This window comes from Parasteatoda tepidariorum, chromosome 5, assembly GCF_982258835.1.
Source record: "Parasteatoda tepidariorum strain Cologne lab strain chromosome 5, Ptep-v5.0, whole genome shotgun sequence".
NCBI lineage: Eukaryota > Metazoa > Arthropoda > Arachnida > Araneae > Theridiidae > Parasteatoda > Parasteatoda tepidariorum.
The window spans coordinates 82,211,883-82,229,206 of record NC_141759.1 but is presented as its reverse complement, the minus strand read 5'-3'; the positions used below and the strand labels follow the sequence as shown (position 1 = coordinate 82,229,206).

The 17,324-nt window shown below is 32.6% G+C and overlaps 1 protein-coding gene across 4 annotated transcripts in view; it reads left to right on the top strand.

Moving 5' to 3' along the window:
* LOC107437961 (uncharacterized) overlaps window positions 1-16,738 on the top strand; it is a 100,539-nt gene extending 83,801 nt beyond the window's left edge. For all 4 annotated transcript variants that reach the window (XM_016050113.4, XM_016050112.4, XM_016050114.5 and 1 more), the window contains exons 7-11: window positions 1,014-1,156; window positions 4,620-4,765; window positions 7,065-7,146; window positions 12,043-12,356; window positions 15,836-16,738. In XM_016050113.4, the coding sequence (XP_015905599.2) occupies window positions 1,014-1,156; window positions 4,620-4,765; window positions 7,065-7,146; window positions 12,043-12,356; window positions 15,836-16,068 (918 nt within the window). In that variant the 3' untranslated portion in view covers window positions 16,069-16,738. The remainder of the gene's footprint in view (window positions 1-1,013; window positions 1,157-4,619; window positions 4,766-7,064; window positions 7,147-12,042; window positions 12,357-15,835) is intronic.
* Window positions 16,739-17,324: the final 586 nt, after the last annotated feature.

Sequence of the window (17,324 nt, the reverse complement as noted above, 5' to 3'; positions counted from 1 at the left end):
TCTGATTTAAAACAAATTTATTTTCCAACATGGATGTTGCAGTCCATGTTAGAGGATTTGTCTGATATATCAAATATATCAAGAAAAACTTGCAGAAATGCAAAATGATGAGTCAGTTAAAACTTTATTTAATATGAAAGGAGTGATGGCATGGCTTCGTGAGGAAACAGAAAAAAAATACCCAAATTCAATCAAATGTGCAAGAAAAGTATTGTTACCGATTCCATCTTCATATTTAGCTGAATATGGATTTAGTGCTGTAAATGATTTTATTGGTAAAAAAAGGAAATCGTCTGGATATAACACAACGGGGAGACTTGAGACTGAAGCTAACCAAATTGGAACCTAAGATAAAATCTACGTGCAGCAAGCATCAAGGGCAAGAATCTCACTAAATTAAAATATTAAATTATTATAGAAAAATCTTTATAAAGACTTAATCTGTATAAAGAATCTTAAAATTATTTCGAATTTGAATTTTAGTTTTTCATTATATGTTCTGAAATTTACTTACTTTGTTTCGCTAACAATTTCCTAAGTTTCTTAAGTGAACAATTCGATTTTTTAATATTAAAAATTATGTATATGTTACATAGGATAAGAATTTCAGAAAGGCTTAGGTGGGGCATGGTACAAAAAAGGTTGGGAAACACTGCTATAAACGCTAAAATAGAATTTCAAAAAACTGATAAAACAAAATTTATTTTTTAAAAAAAAATTTCAGAAATAAATAAATAAATTTTTTTGAACTAATGAACTAACGGTTTGATTGTGTAAAATTTTTCAAATTTATTGCAGCTAAAATAAAAGTTGTTTCCATAGAATAAATATAGCATTGTTGACATTATTTCTCTACTAACTCTCTATAATGTGAACAATGTAGAGGGTTACATAATAATATACTATACTTTAAATACTTTACATAATAATATACTATACTTTGAACACATAATATACTTTTAAAAAAAAATTTCTAATGGAAGTTATTCAATTTAGATTTTTCTTTCTTTTAGGATTCAGATCATATCACCAATACAGTTGTTGTACAATATCATCCACTAATTCAACAAAAAGGAGACAGGGTGATAAAACTGTATTGTTCACTCTTTGAAGAAACAAATCGAACAATAACTAAGACTTTCCAAGTTTCACAAGGGTATGCTGTGAATTATATTATCTGATAATGCTTTGTAACTTGGTGATTGGACTGCTTTACAACTGATCAGGGGCAGGAAGTAGCGAAACTACTGTAGTTGCTACTTCTTTCCGTAGTTTGTAGTGTAGCGCGTGACTTTTTAAAAGAAGTATTGTGAGTGAGTGGTGCGATACAAAAAAACAGTAGTTTGTAGCGATTCCTGGCAACGAACTTTTAACGTTAATTAAATAAAGAAACAAAGTTCAAAAGCAAAAAATGTTTCGCATCTGATTGGTGCTAATCCTTAGTGGGCTCGTCAACGTGCGCAATAAGAATTCCTCTGTGGTCGAGCGTTAATGAGATCTGTGTCTGATGCTCGAAACAATCGGTGCTACGAAATCGGTCGAGTTGTCCCTGAGAAGTCGAATTTTAAATATATGATTTTTTTTAAATATATGAATTTTTTAAATTTCGATTGCACAAGGTATTATAACGTACGTTTTTGTGTCTGATTTCGTAATTTTAAATATCGTCTGCATTAATTAATTATCATATTTGCAGTCATTCCCTCAAACCATTCAGATTGAGTCCTAGAACGTGAAGATCCGATCATTAGATCAAAAGTTATTCAGGGTGATCCGTTTTTTGTTTTTCGCACTGTACTTTATTTGCTATAGAATATGAAAAAGCATTGAACACTTAAATCACAAATATTCGATAATTACTTAAAATTTCATAAATCTTTGTCGAGAAAAACATAGAGTTTGAAAGTTGAAAGAACAAATTCGTAGAAAGTGCTTTAGAATAGAAAACTATTTCATGAAAACATGAATTAAAACTTTTTAATAACTCCTCATATTTAAATAAGTCAATTTTTTTTTCAAAATCATTTTGAATTTTCGTGAAAATTAAGTCCTCCAGCTAAGGTTGTCTTCTTAAAGTAGCGAAGTAGTGACTACATTTCGACTACAAGTAGTATGTAGTCGCTACGTTCAAAACAAAGTAGTTGTAATAAACTACAATTGTAATAAACTAAGTGGTAGTTAACTACAAAGAAAATGTAGTTTTTCTGACCACTGCAACTGGTATATTGACAACTTAATAACTGAGTTCTTGCAGGTCTAAGAATTTAAATTAGTGAGCTTGTTGTTGTTGTTTCTAATGCCACTTGCCACACTAGCAAGCCTGCTTGGTGAAACCGAGCAAATTTAAGGTAGAGAGTGCGTTTCTTGTTTTTCAGTGGCGCCATCTGCGGCCAAGAATTCGTCTTCAGCCACACACACGTCACACCTGTTTATATGGCGGACCCATTCATACATCCATTCATTCATCCACAGATCGTAATTTTTGACCTGGATCAGAGAAGGATCGATCTCCAATCCAGTACCCCCAGAGGTATTGATTTGTTATGGGAACATGGTGGACTTTGCGACTCGACAGATTTAACGTGCATCAGTCACCATTTATTATTTATGTCTTCGGTCGGCGGTATTCGAACCCACGAACTCTCGGACATAGCCCCAACGCCCTTCCGACCAGGCTATCCCGGCCTCGTTAGTGAGCTAAAATTTCATTATTAAGATATTACTTTATCAGTTAAAGATACGATTGCTCATACAAATATATTTCATTTAAAACTTTAATTCGCCGTGGTAGTATTAAAATATATAAAACACTGACATTCTGCATCTTAATACATTAACCTTAAATCATAAAAACATTCTAGTTTTCATAAAACAACAAACTACAATTTTTCCTCCTACTGTTATCTACACTTTTTTTCATATTTTCTTGTGCCCACAATGTTAATTGTTTAATTAAAAGTGTTTTATGTGTTGAGTGTAATTGTTTAAGTATTTGTTTAATTAAAACTGCTAAAAAAGGTTGCTTTCTTGTGGTTTTCAATTTATATTTTACAATTTCATTTTTGTTACTCAGAAACTAGTTTATTTTTTCGTTTTTTATTTTAGGTAATTTGAGTAATTGTATATTTTAATTTATGAATGTTCCCTTGTTTTAAACTTTAAAAGCAAACTTACTTTACAATGCTACTTAAATCTGATAATCATAATTAAAATATAATATTTAACTAATATTTTGTCGTACAATGAGCAATAAACGGACCATCCTGAATAACTTTTGATCTAATGATCGAATCTTCACGTTCTAGAACTCATTCGTGAAGGTTCAAGAAGGTGACCTCAAATATGCTAATTAACAAGTGCCGATGATATATTAAGTTACAAAATCAGACACAAAAACATACTTTCTCTTAATAAATATACCTTTTATTCAGACTTCTGACCCCCAAAATATAGGGGGTGGCCGCAATCTGGGAAATATGGTCAGGAAAGTGCTCCAAAGTTTGTACCCCTTAATGTTAATTTTACTTTTTTCGTATTTCGCTGTATCTCGAAAACTTTTGAAGCGAAATGGAAAAAAATTTTGCACACAATTATAAAATTCGATTGTCCAAAGGTAATCCCATGCAAAAAATAATTTTTAGTAAATATTTATTATTTTATTTAATAATGGTCGAAACAATTTTGACCTGTAAGGTATGCAATTTTATTTTTTTTTTGCATCATTTTAAAGAACAACTTTAGAAAACAAAATACCAAATTAGAGCAAAATCGGTTGAATAGTTTCTGAGAAATTAAATTTCAAAAAAGTCGGATATTTAAAACTTGATTTCTCAGGAACTATTCGATCGATTTTGCTCAAAATTTGTATTTTGCCATTCAAAATTATATTCTTTAAAATGATGCAAAAAATTGTATACCTTACAATGTAAAAATTTCTCAATACCATTCTTAAATAAAATAATAATAAATATTTATTAAAATTTATTTTTTTGCATGAAATTATTTTTGTGTAAACGAATTTCATAATTGCATGCAAAAAATTTTCAATTCACTTAAGAAGTTCTCGAGATAGGGTGAAAGACGCAAAAAGTAGAATTAATATTAAGGGATCCAAACTTTGGAGCGCTATCCTGACCAAACTAGACCAAAATCTCCTGACCACTCCTGAGCAAACAGGTTGCGGCTACCCACTATATTTTGGGGTCAGAAATCCGAATACGTCGAATAAAAGGCATTCCGTCGAAGTAAATTTTTGTATCTGATTTCATAACTTAAAATATCGTCTGCACTTATTAATTAGTATATTTGAAGTCACTCCCTTGAACCATTAAGATTGAATCCAAGAAAATGAAAATCCGATCAATAGATCAAAAGTTATTCAGGGTAATCCGTTTATTTATTTATTATTTTTTTTGCGGAATATTTGAGGGTTATATGAGTTTCTCTTATGTATAAAACTACCATTCTCTATTTTTTTAGGCAAGAAAATTATAACTTTACTATATAATATAACTATAAAATAAAACTATGACTATAAGTAAAACTATAACTATATAATAAATCTATAACTAACTTTTGACTATATTAAATCGTTAAAATTAAATGTTACACATTTCAAGGTTGGAACCTGCTGCCACAGCTGTTGTAAATGCCACCGCTCCCACACCCAACATTCGACTAAGAATAACAGATGTCAATGGAACAGATATAACAGGCACCAGAATAGGAGAACCACTTTATTTCCGAATAGAAATTGATGAAGACAGTACGTATAAAGATCTAACTCCTCTATTTTCTCTTATAATTTATTTCATACAAGGTTCATACAAGGTGGCAAAAAAGTATGGAAACAGCAAAAACTTTTCAAAAAATGCTTATCGTTTTAAAAAGATACATTCAGTTGTTTTCAGAGGACACTATATCACTGGAGATACTTTTCATTTCAAATTCTCTTCTCCCTTCTTAAGCAATTTAACATTTATAGTATAGAAAAAATAAGCTCAGACAAACTTAGAGAAAACCACGAAGTTTCAAATGCAGAAGAAAAAAAATTCAAGATATCAAAACAAAATATGAGAGCATAACTTATGATTGTGCTACGGCGAAGTTCTCTTTCAATAATTTGTTTGTATTTTGATATTTTCGATTTTTCTTTTCAGCAATTAAAACTTCATGGCTAACTCTACAGGGGTCTGTCCAGACATTTTGTGAAAGGTCCGTTTTCGTAAAATTGTGAAAAATGACTCGTAATTTGTGAATATAAAATAAACGTTAAATCACATTCTTTCAACCAGGGTCCGCTTTTGTGAATTTGTGCAAATAGGGTCCGTTATTGCAAAAAAAAATTTTTTTTAAGGAGTTTTTAAATTGTAAAGACATACAAGATTATGCTCAACACTTTAAAATTATAATTAAAAAAATCAAATTTTAAAAAATAAGCAGCAATTGCAGCTACTAAATTAGCGAAACATACAAATAGTATTTGGTATTTAGCCTAATACTGCTGAACGCAGAATATTCATTTCGGACGAATAAAGGAAGAAGCGTCTGCGGAAGACAAAATTTAGTTCGTTTGCATCTGTCTTTCTCCCCACCCCCTTCCTGGGAAGGGTTTATTCGATTAATAAAACAATAATGAAGATAAAAAAAATTGTGAAGGGTCCGATTAAAAGATAAATTATTTTGTGAAGGGTCCGTTTTTTAAGTTAAAATATTTTGTGAAGGGTCCGTTTTTATGAAAAGATATTTTGTGAAGGTTCCGTAAACGGACCCAAATTTCTTCTAAACAGACCCCTGCTCTAGGTTTGAATAAATTCACTTTTACTATACTTTAAATTATTTATTGAGTTGAAAGAGTATTTGCGAGAAAAGGTTTCTCCCGCGGTATGAAATTCATTCTAACTCGCTCCCATGACTCCCAGGAGCTGTAGCCGAGTACGAAAATAAAGTGCATATTCACCACTAGGCTTAATTTTTTCAAGTAAATATAACTAGTCTCAATATCAGAATTTTAAATTTTCAAGTGGTAGTTAGGTACTTTATTTGCGTTGCACTAGAGCTGCACAATGGGATATTGGCGACGGTCTGGGAAACATCCCTAAGGATCATCCGAAGACATGCCATGGCAGTTTTGATCCTCTGCAGAGGGGATGGCTCCCCTGCTTTAGTAGCCCGACGACCTACGAAATTTTAAAATGAAAACTGATAAAAAGAGGTTTTTATGATTTCTTTACTAGAAAATTAACACCACTTTTTAATTTTTTTAAGGACAGTACGAACAATGGATCTACGGTTATTCTCTGAGAGATCAGGAATATTTATGTTTATATATTAATTGTGTACATTTATCAGTGGATGATAATGACTTTTAGCAGCATATATCTCGAAGCTTTGCAGACCATATAAAACAGTCAAACCTCGCTATAGTGAACCTTCATGAGACCGAAATTTCCATTCACTATAACCGGAAGTTCACTATATCCGTAATGCAAACAATCTTAACCAATTTTTCCGTATTGCTCCCTTTTATTACACATTATTTAAATAAATGACCCATAAAAAGAAATACAAAAAGGATTAAAAAACAATATGTAGTAACAAAAAATGTGTTAACTTTTATTTTTTATTACTCTTCGTCTTGCGTACAAAAACTTTAGGGGTGGCCTTTATTTAGGGAATGGCAACTGAGGTAGAAGATGCAAACAAGAAAAAAATGCTTATGGCTACATTCTACGCAATAGACAGGTTTCGAAAATCGGTATATGTATTTTATTCAGAAATTTCAAAATTACTAAAAAACGAAGGAAATAAATTAGTCGATGACAGAAAAAAGTTAATAACATCTGATTTCCTTTCTTCTTCTGATTCGCTATATCCACAAAGAATAATATTTTGTGTGTATAGCAAGGCACGGGAGCAAACATTTCGTTCGCTATATCCGGGAGTTCACTATAAACCATGTTTACTATAGCGGGGTTTTAATGTATTTTAAATTACATAATATTATATTTATTTGTTGAAATTTTTACTGTAATAAGTGTTTATATTTTTCTTTCTAATTCCAGGTGTGTTTGGTATATTTGCTCGAGACATGTTAGCTCGAAACGGAAGAGGAGATTTGCAAATATCATTGATAGATACTGACGGGTGAGATGCGTCTCAAATTTTTATTGAAACTGATAATTCAATAAATATCTACGCTTTTAAAAATTTATTTTAAATTTAGAAGTAAGCAATGTATCCATCACAATAATTCGTGTGTATTCATTTATTTTTTGGTCTTTAATGAAATGGCAATGACAGTTATTCTTCAATCAATAGTTTAATGAGTCAAAAAAGCAAACTGGAAGAAGAACTAGAAGATCATTAATACTTGCTGTTCTATGTGTTCAAAAGATTATTTTTTTTATAAAAACTTCACTAATACATTTCATTTTTTCTCATAACTACTCATGCAATTTTAGTTCAAATAAGAATTAATAGAAAACTAGTGGGCTGCGCCCCCTGCTCGCTAACGCTCGCCAACCTCCGAAAATTGCTACGCAATCTTATATGGTTTGCTTCGCACGCTACTAACTTAGGTACATTGCAAATACACAAAATTCTAAGAATTCAAAACAATCATTCAAATCCATATAACAACTTTTTTTAAAAAAATAATCACATCTTTTTAGTAAATACTAAGTCATTCAAATAAATTTGAATTCAAATAAATGACATGCAATTCGTTAAACCTAGTAGAAATGTGCTATAGTATAAAATCTTAAAGCGTAACAGCACTACTGAGACTCCTTTTTCAATGAATAACTAATAACAATAATAAAACAAATAAATTCGTGATATAAATCAAAAATCGTCAAATTAATTCGTAATACATACCTGCCAACTTTCACTCTTTCCGAGAATGGATTTTCAGAGTGGTTGCAAAACAATAAACGAAAATCAATCTGACTCAAAAATATATTTATATTTCGATCCCGTTGAAATTCGCTTGCGCAATGATTATTATGCTTTCATATATTTATTGTAATTATTTATATGTAGTGGTGGTCAAACTCATTTATAATTATCATTATAATTCAAAAAGTTATTTGGAATAAACTGAGTATTGCTACCACTTTAAATATGAAAACAAAATCTTCCGGAAAATCCGGAAGAGTTGGCAGGTATGGATAAATTCGTGAAAAAGGCGCTTTCGTCAAAATACTAAAATAGAGATCTATCGACAAAGACTACCCACTTCTGCCTAACTTATGGTTATTTCAGTTTCCGTTTTTAAAAGTCCTATACGTTGAGCCACCTCAGATAGATTTGGCATGTGACATTTTTAGCAGTAATCACTGGTCGATTTTCTAGCGTTGCCATTCGGGGAGTTGTAATGAGGCTTTTTTGTCGCCGTGTAAGAGAAATATATATGTAGATGGTTTTGATCAATAAAAAAACATAATTGTTGTTACATTTTTTTTTTTTGCAAGTTTAAATGTTGAAAAAATAAAAGATTGAGAAGATATTCCTTAATAACACTTCACTATCTCACTCTGAAAATTAAGCATAAATAATTTCAAGCGAAAATTTTAATTATTTAAAATTTCTTTTTCGGAAAATAAAATTCGTTAAAAATTAAAAAGTAGAATTTTCTGAAAATTGGATAAAAGAATTTTCCATCGTTTTTCATATCCTACTATTAATTCACACTCTTCTTATATCTTGTTCAAATTTTTAATAGTTAATGAAATACTTTTTATTCCTCCACTTAAGTTCAATTTACATTTTTTTATACTTGTAGTGGATGCCACTGTAGTGGATGCCTTGGGGACGGGTGATTCAGAAAAGCATTCGTACAAAATCAGGATCAGGACGTAATTAAATAAAAAACGGTAACTTAAATGTAGTCGTTGCTAATTTGACAGACTTACTTCGCTTTTTCTTTAATTATTGTTAGTTTAATCATATATATAATCAATGTTAACTCAAAGTATAACTAAATAGTTTTATTTTGAACAAAGTATTGGTGAATTAAATAAATCAAACAATTATAACTCCGCCCACAAATAAACTGCTAAAGAATTACTTTGCTTACCAGTTTTATCTTTTTACCTTGGTTGATACGGTTTTATGCTGGCACGTATTTGTGACAGTCGGCGCGAAAGGGTTAATGCTAATGCATACCCTCCAACTGCTACGGAATTTCCGTAGTTTCAGAAATCTTCTTTTCAGACGGTAGCAAAATTAATGTCTTAATATTTAAAAAAAATTAATTTTAGCGTAACTTGTCCACTATTACTTATAAAAGTGCAGGCCATATGGCTAGATTCTTAAGTTCTGATGAAAGTTTTATGAGAGATCCATTTGCTTTAAAAATTTCTACTTTGGTTCGCTACCACTAGAAAGAATTATTTTCAAAATCCTCATAAGTTGCAGGGTATGCTAATGCAATTTTTTCAAATATTAATTCATTAATTAACCCTTTAACGGGCATTTATTTCTAGTAAAGGTAAATTAAAGTATTTTTGGAATTGAAATTGCTTTAAGAACAGTAATTGATATTAAAAAAAAAAACTCATTTAGTTTATAAGAATGCCATTTTTTTGGTGGTAAATATATTTAACATGACCTATTAGGAACTTACTGACTTTTATTTTCCTTTAATTATAAAATAAATTCCTTAAATGCTACAAACTTTAAAAGGAATTATGTATTTTATAACTTTTATACGTTTTTTAAAAGTGACAAATGGTTACCAATTTTATTCAAACTCACTTCAAGAAAGCTGAAGTTATTGAAAAATGGAAACCTAAATTAAAAGTGGTGAAACGTGGTGGTAAGTATACTTACCACGGCCTTCAGAAGGATTAAATAGGGATGAACAAAAAACGAAATGGAACTTTCTGATTGGTGAAGCGTTAATCATTGTTTTAAATTTTACTATAAGCGATTCAATTTTTTTTCATATTTTAAAAACAACATCAGTGATAATTTCTAACTTGTAGCTCTATTTGCGAACAAAATAATAGTTTATTGCTCACATTTAAATATTTAATTATTTTATATTCGCTGTGTCAGATAAATTCAATAAAGAACATTACGTGGTAGCAGGTGTGGTTCACGTCAACTAATTTATCTATATTATATAAAACGCTAATACGTACGTATGTATCAATAAAACCGATGATATTTCTTTTCTCGCGTCGGCAACAGTTTTCATTTTTAATTGCTAGGTTTCGGCGCGCAAGAGCACGTATTGAGCATCATATGGCTAATCTACATTATATAAAACGCTAATACGTTTTAATTGATAGGCTTCGGGGCGCAAGAGCACGTAGTGAGCATCATATGTCTAATCGGGTGAATTCTCACCGAATTATCAAAAAGATTCTTACAAAATTATCTTCATCGAAGCCGATGCTTTACATCCGGCGTTTAGTACTATTTCATATTGTTTTACAACACATGGTTTTAGCCCTCTGGTGGGAAAGACTTTAAAACAAAACTTACAACAGTTACTTTTCTCAACAACTGAAATTTAGAATAGTGTGATTAAGAAAAATATGCGAACTGTTTGCAATTTCAAATTAATATTGAAATGCACAGGTTTAGAATTTTCTACAGTGAAAAGTTTTCGGAACTTCAGTGTTCAAAAAAGTATACAAAAGCTAGACGTTAAGAACGTATCCAATGAGCGAGCAAAGCGAGCATCGGATTGCGAAGGAATCCGAAATGAACTGCGAAAGCAGTTCCGAGGGTTGGTGAGCGCCAGCAAGCAGGGGGCAAAGCCTCCTAGTACTTTTATAGTTGTCTGATAGCACGCGCCTTTTTCCTTTCAATTCCTACTATTAGTTCACATTCTCCCCATATATATTTACACAGGTTCCACAGGTCCTGGGTTCGATCCTCAGGTCACGTTGGCTCATCCTTTCATCCCTTCAGTGGGTCGATAAATGAGCACCAAGCATGCTTGGGAACTAAACACTGGGGGTTTCGCGTTTGCCTGACCACCTAACCGAAACATCTGCTCCTGCACCCCAGAGCCCAAGGTCAAGAAAACTGAGATGGGCATAGTAGGCCTCGACCCTCTATGGGCTGTTGCGCCACTGAGTTTAGTTTAATTAAATTTAATTAATCAATTTCAGTTTTATATGCAGAGATGCCAACTGCTCCGGACACGCCAAAATAATTAAAAGAAACAGTAAATAACTACGAAGTAAATTTTGCAAATATTTGACTATTTTTGCCTGCTTTTTAAGAGGTATAGCATGACATAAGTACTATAGAGTGGTGAGTTATATAAGTGGTGAATTATATATAATGTTTTTTCTTTACATGGAAAAACGTTAATTAAATAGCATTCAATCATTATAGCAAGAAATATTAAAAAATTTGGTTAATTTCTTCGCATTTAACTTACATATTTAATAGAACAAATAAGATGTACTTAAGTAATATATTTAAATCAAAAACATATTTTCATAACACCTTGTAAAAAAAAAGTATTTTGTTGAAAAATTCAGACAAGAAATGTTATGAATCAAATTTCTAAAAAAATTCCTTCCACAAAGACAGAGATGACAACTGCTCCGGAAACGCCAAAAAATTTTAAAAAATGGTAAATAAAATGGTAACAAGTAAATTCTGTAAATATTTGACTTTTTTTTTTGCTTGCTTTTTAAAAGGTATAGCATGACATAATTACTATAAAGTGGTGAATTATATAAGCCTACGAATTGTTTAGAAATAGTGGTGGATAAAAATCTACTAAATTGAATTCATTACACCAAGAATCACAATTGATAACTACCAGTTTAAAATATATATTTGCTGTCCGGAGCAAGTTGGTATCTCTGTACATGGGAGACATTTTTTTAATTATTTAATAAAAAGTAACGAAAATAAAATGTCTCCTTGTTGACCAAAGTAGATATTGACTTTAATTTCTTTATATATATATATAACTTGTTTTTCACAATAAAACAAATTATCTTTTCTGAATTTAACGATTCAATTACTTTTTTACGTGACAAACATATTTTTTGTTCACTCTTACAGCTGCCCAACCGACCCCAGAATATTTCCCGGATTTGAGAAGATTTCAGGCTCCAAATCTCTACAATCCCGATTCCAGGCGTTTAAGTTCTCAGAAGACCCCGTCGTGAGGTTTCAAGTGAATGTTCACTTTTGCCTTGAGGAGTGCAATCCAGTTGTCTGTCCAAGCGGAACTCAGTCCTGGGGCAAGAGAAGGAAAAGGCAAATAGAAGACAACGAGATCCCTATTGTCCCGGATTACCCATTATTCGCAGCAATTGTCGTTGAAGGGTCACTGTTTGGAAACAATTCTGGACCAACAGATGCCCAATATATCGGTAAAAAAAACTTCTATTTTCTTTTTTAGTATTTCGAAGGGTCTAACTACTATTGGTGAACCAGTAAGCGTATCGAAATGTATAAAGGCTTTGATTTTCTTCCATATGCAGAATATTTTTAATGCAGTACTCTAATTTTTTAACAATTTATCTATGTTACTGTGAATGACCGAAATTGTTGACAATCACATAGTCGCTTTGGTGAATGTACGAGAAATATATACTAGATCTAGTTAAGTGTTATTGCCCGGTATACACTTGCTCGGTATTCTCTACTCTGAAGTTTTAGGGCTCAGTGCCACTGCCAAGTTTGCATTTAACCGGTACTCCGAACACTGATGTTTCTTCTAATCTATCCTCAGTAGATATTAAAATATCGAATAAATATAATAATACGAGGGTTGCTATTTATATTTCTGGCCTAATAATGAAAAAACAAACATGTAGGATCGAAATTGGTTTTATTGTTTTTCAAAATATTCTCCATGATGATCAATACACTTTTGCATGCGTTTGAATTAATTTTCAAAGCACTTTTTTCAGTCCGATTGAGGTAACTCCAAAACATGCGTTTTGAATGCATCAACCGCTTCTTCGGGGGTCGAAAATCGTTGTCCACGTAATTTATTTTTGATGTGTGGGAATAAGAAGAAATCATTGGGTGCCAAATCAGGGCTGTACGGCGGATGACCCATCAGTTCGATCTTTCGCTCCGTCAGAAATGCCTTTGTTTGAGTCGATGTGTGAGAGCTTGCATTGTCATGATGAAGAATGATTCGCCTGTTCTTCTGCTTTTTTCGAATTTCTCCGATGACTTCTAGCAAACAAATGGTCGTGTACCATTCAGAATTGACCGTCCTGCGTTGCTCTAACGCCACTGTTGCCACATGAGTGTTAATGCCGAAGAAACAGGCAATCATTTGTTTCGATGTGCTTCTTCCTCAAACAACTTTTGTTGGTTTTGCCTCGTCTTGGAAGACCCATACAGTTGATTGCTGTTTTGTTTCCGGCTCATATGCATAGATCCATGATTCGTCACCTGTGTAGATGTTATACACAGCCTTTGATGTACCTTGAACGTATTTTTCCAACATTTCCTTGCACCAATCGACACGAGCCTATTTTTGAGCGTTTGTCAGATTATGCGGGATCCAACGCGAACAATTTTTTTTACGCTCAAATGTTCATGCAATATTTTATTGATGCTAGTCATACTAATGTCAAAAGACGCCTCTATCTCACGGTATGTCACATGACGATCTTGCTTTATCAGTTCACGCACAGCATCGTTCTTTTCTGGCACAACAACGGATTTTGGACGACCTGCACGGGATTCGTCCTGGATCGAACATCGACCACGATTAAATTCGTTATACCAATTTTTTGCAGTGCTGTAGGATGGCGCTTTATCGCTGAATCAAGAATTAAGTTCATCGAAGCACTCTTGTCTTGACAATCCACGTCGAAAGTTATGAAAAATAATGGCACGAAAATGTTCCCGATTCAATTCCATTTTTTAGAAAGAGAAGAACTTTTCAATTTACTGTCAACAACACAAATGAAGCTATAATGGTAAATCGTCTGCTGAATTTATGCTTAAAAATATCGAACTTTCGATTAAAATCGTCTGCGGTCGCCTAGCAACACTTACTGTTGCCAAGGTCAGAAATATAAATAGCAACCCTCGTATCAACGAATAAATTAATATCAAATCGGATAAAACAAATATTTCGGACATTCACCAAAGCGACTATGTGATTGTTGACATTCACCGGTGAAAGTCGACATTCTCTTGACTTCTTGAGTCATCCACGGTAACATATACATGAGAATAGTTGGACTTCATATTTCAAGGCAGTCTTCTGTTCCCCGGTAAAAGGAAAAAGCTGGTAGTAAAGCCATTTGATATCTAACTTGAGTTAGAAAAAAAAATAAAGAGCCCTGGTTCAATAAAAGTAATAATGTATATGTTACCGTGAAACACCGAAATCTGGAGAATGTCGACACTCACCGGTGAATGTCAACATTCACGTAGTCGCTTGGTGTATGTTCGAAATATTTGCTAAATACCCTTATTTCTGACTCTCGCCGGTGAATGTCAACAATCACATAGTCGCTTTGGTGAATGTCCGAAATATTTGTTATTTCCGATTTGATATTAATTTATTCGTTAATATTATTATATTTAGTTGATATATTTATATTTATTCTATATTTTAATACTTACTGACGATAGATTAGAAGAAACATCAGTGTTTGGAGTATCGGGCAAATATATACCGGGCAATGGCACTTGACCTTAAAAAAACATCAGTGTAGGGTATACCGGGCAAATGTATACCGGGCAGTGGCACTTAACCTTAAAAAAACATCAGTGTAGGGTATACCGGGCAGTGGCACTTAACCTTAAAAAATCATCAGTGTGGGGTTAAAATATCGAATAAATGTAATTATATCCACGAATAAATTCATATCAAATCGAATGTAATAAATATTTCGGACATTCACCAAAGCATATCTGTGATTGTCGACATACACCGGTGAAGGTCCGAATGTACAAGGATGTAATGAAATATTCCATCTTTCACCGACGTATGTGGTGTTTGTCGACATTCACCGGTGAAAGTCAACAACCACCGATTTCGGTCCTTCGCCGTGACATATACATATGATTTTTCCATAGGAAGTAAAATAACTGTTAAGAAGTCTTGATAATAACGGGTATGTGTTCGTTGCGGTAACAAGCTATAAATGCAATGGCTTTAATAACAGTTTTTTCTCTTTTCCATGGTATAAAATAACCGTGATGTTTTTTTCTGTTTTTTTTTTTTTAAACAAAACCTTCCTTCTTCGCTAATGCGCGTTATTATATGCAGTTCATCAATTTTCGGAAAATACATAGTGTTGAATTTAATAAATATGTGCAGAACAAAAGCGTCCTAATTACTTCATTTATGCTTTTATATTTTATTTTACTACCGTCGTTGAACACCCAACCCGTTTTATACAGACTATTTTTAAGAGCAATGGTAGTAAAGCCACGCAATTGTAACCGTGGACAGACGACATGCACAACGCCTGATCTAGAACCTCTCTCTTCATACTTCTACCCCTCCATCAACGATAAGACCTTCATCCATGTCAGATTGAACGTCCACTTAGCTGCGGAAACCAGCCGGTTGCTTACTCGATGCCAGAATCGAACACATGACCCCATCCTTCCACAAACGGAATGAGTATAGAGCCTTTAACAACTGCACCACCGGGACACTGGTTCAGAATTAAGCTGTAGTAGGTTATTTTGAAACATATTAAACGAGTAATATTTTTCATTCGTGAATAGCCGCATCTTGTATGTATCATCTTATAAGAGCAAACAGCGGGTAGCGCATCTAGTATGTCAAGAGCAAATACATAATCAATAACGTTAAAAAAATTACCTATATGCTTCCAATGCTCATTATACTTTTTTTTTTCAGATGAAAGAAGCATGGATATATCTGATGAGTTAGTTTGCACAACAAAAACCGTAGTCGTAGTTTCGTCTCTTGGTGCTTTATTTCTACAAATAGCTTTACTGGCTGCATGTGGTACGTGCCTTCTTTTCACAAGAAAAGAAAAACGCGTACGGTACTCAGAAGACGCAGCCTCCACCATAACTGAAACCCTTCCACCCTTCAGTTCAGATGTTCATCATACCAGACTACGGTGATACAGTATTGAACACCTAGGAACATTTTATTCTTCATCTCAGAATGTCTATGCATGAAATCGAATCGATCAAAGTTTTTGAGTTGACTAACTGACTGATGACTTCTGTAAATGCATCATCTTATGGGCCAATTTACAAAACTTCGACCGCCATCCAGGGAAAATGAGAATCTGATTGGTGAAATATATTCTCTCTCGTGTAAAACTCACTAATCATGTTCGCCTTTTTACTCGATGGCATCCGGAGGTGCGTGACACGCGTGCAGTGGGAACGGTACTTAAGTTTGTATCATGTAGGAGCTTGTGTTGCCAATAACTGTGAACAAAATATTTTGAAGTTTTTCATAGATGGAATATCACAAATCGTATCACTGCCTTTATGCATTCCCTATTTTTCAGAAATGTAACTTGCTTGGACTGTGATAGAAATTATTATCATCGTTATTGCCTAACCTTAACCGCCATTTTAACATTTTATTTGGAAGCTTGTGTTTTTATTTTGTATATATGCATAGTTCTGTGGCTATAAAATAGCCATAAATAACTAATACTCGTGTACTTACATTTGTCAAAAAATAATTAATGTATTCATGTTTCTTAATACGTTAGTAAATTTGGAATACTAAGTAACGTAAATGTGTTTCTATTTTATATATAAGTACTTTTTCATGCAGTTAATATACACTAAAAAAATTAGATAAAAAAAATCATTCAAAATTAATGATTTTTTTAATTCATAGTGTAGAGAAAAAATTAAAAAATTTTAACTCCATTATTCAATTATAACAGCGAAACTTTGTATACTAGACTTGTATATGAAGTTTTATGTATAAGGTGTCTATGATATTATATTAAACCTTAATTCCTTATATAAATTATGTCAATTCATCTATGTAATTCACTTGTATTGTATTTAATCTTAATACATTGAATAAACTCCGTTGGTGTACCTAAATGGTGCATGTGACCTGCATTATGCCACCTTGAGTAAACTAAGTCGATGCTTCAGTATGGTTCCTATCGCATGCATTATATTGAATCTTAAAATTTTAAAATACTACGTCGACGTTTTTATATGGTGTATATCACCAATAATGTAATAAATCTTATTACATTATTGACGTGGAAGTGTCCATATAGTGTATATCATCTGTATTATATTTAAATCTTAATACCTTGAGAAAACTGCGTCTGCGTTCCAATGTTTAACTGTTTGCTTTGTACCACGTGATTCTTACTGGTAGTTAACAAGCGAGA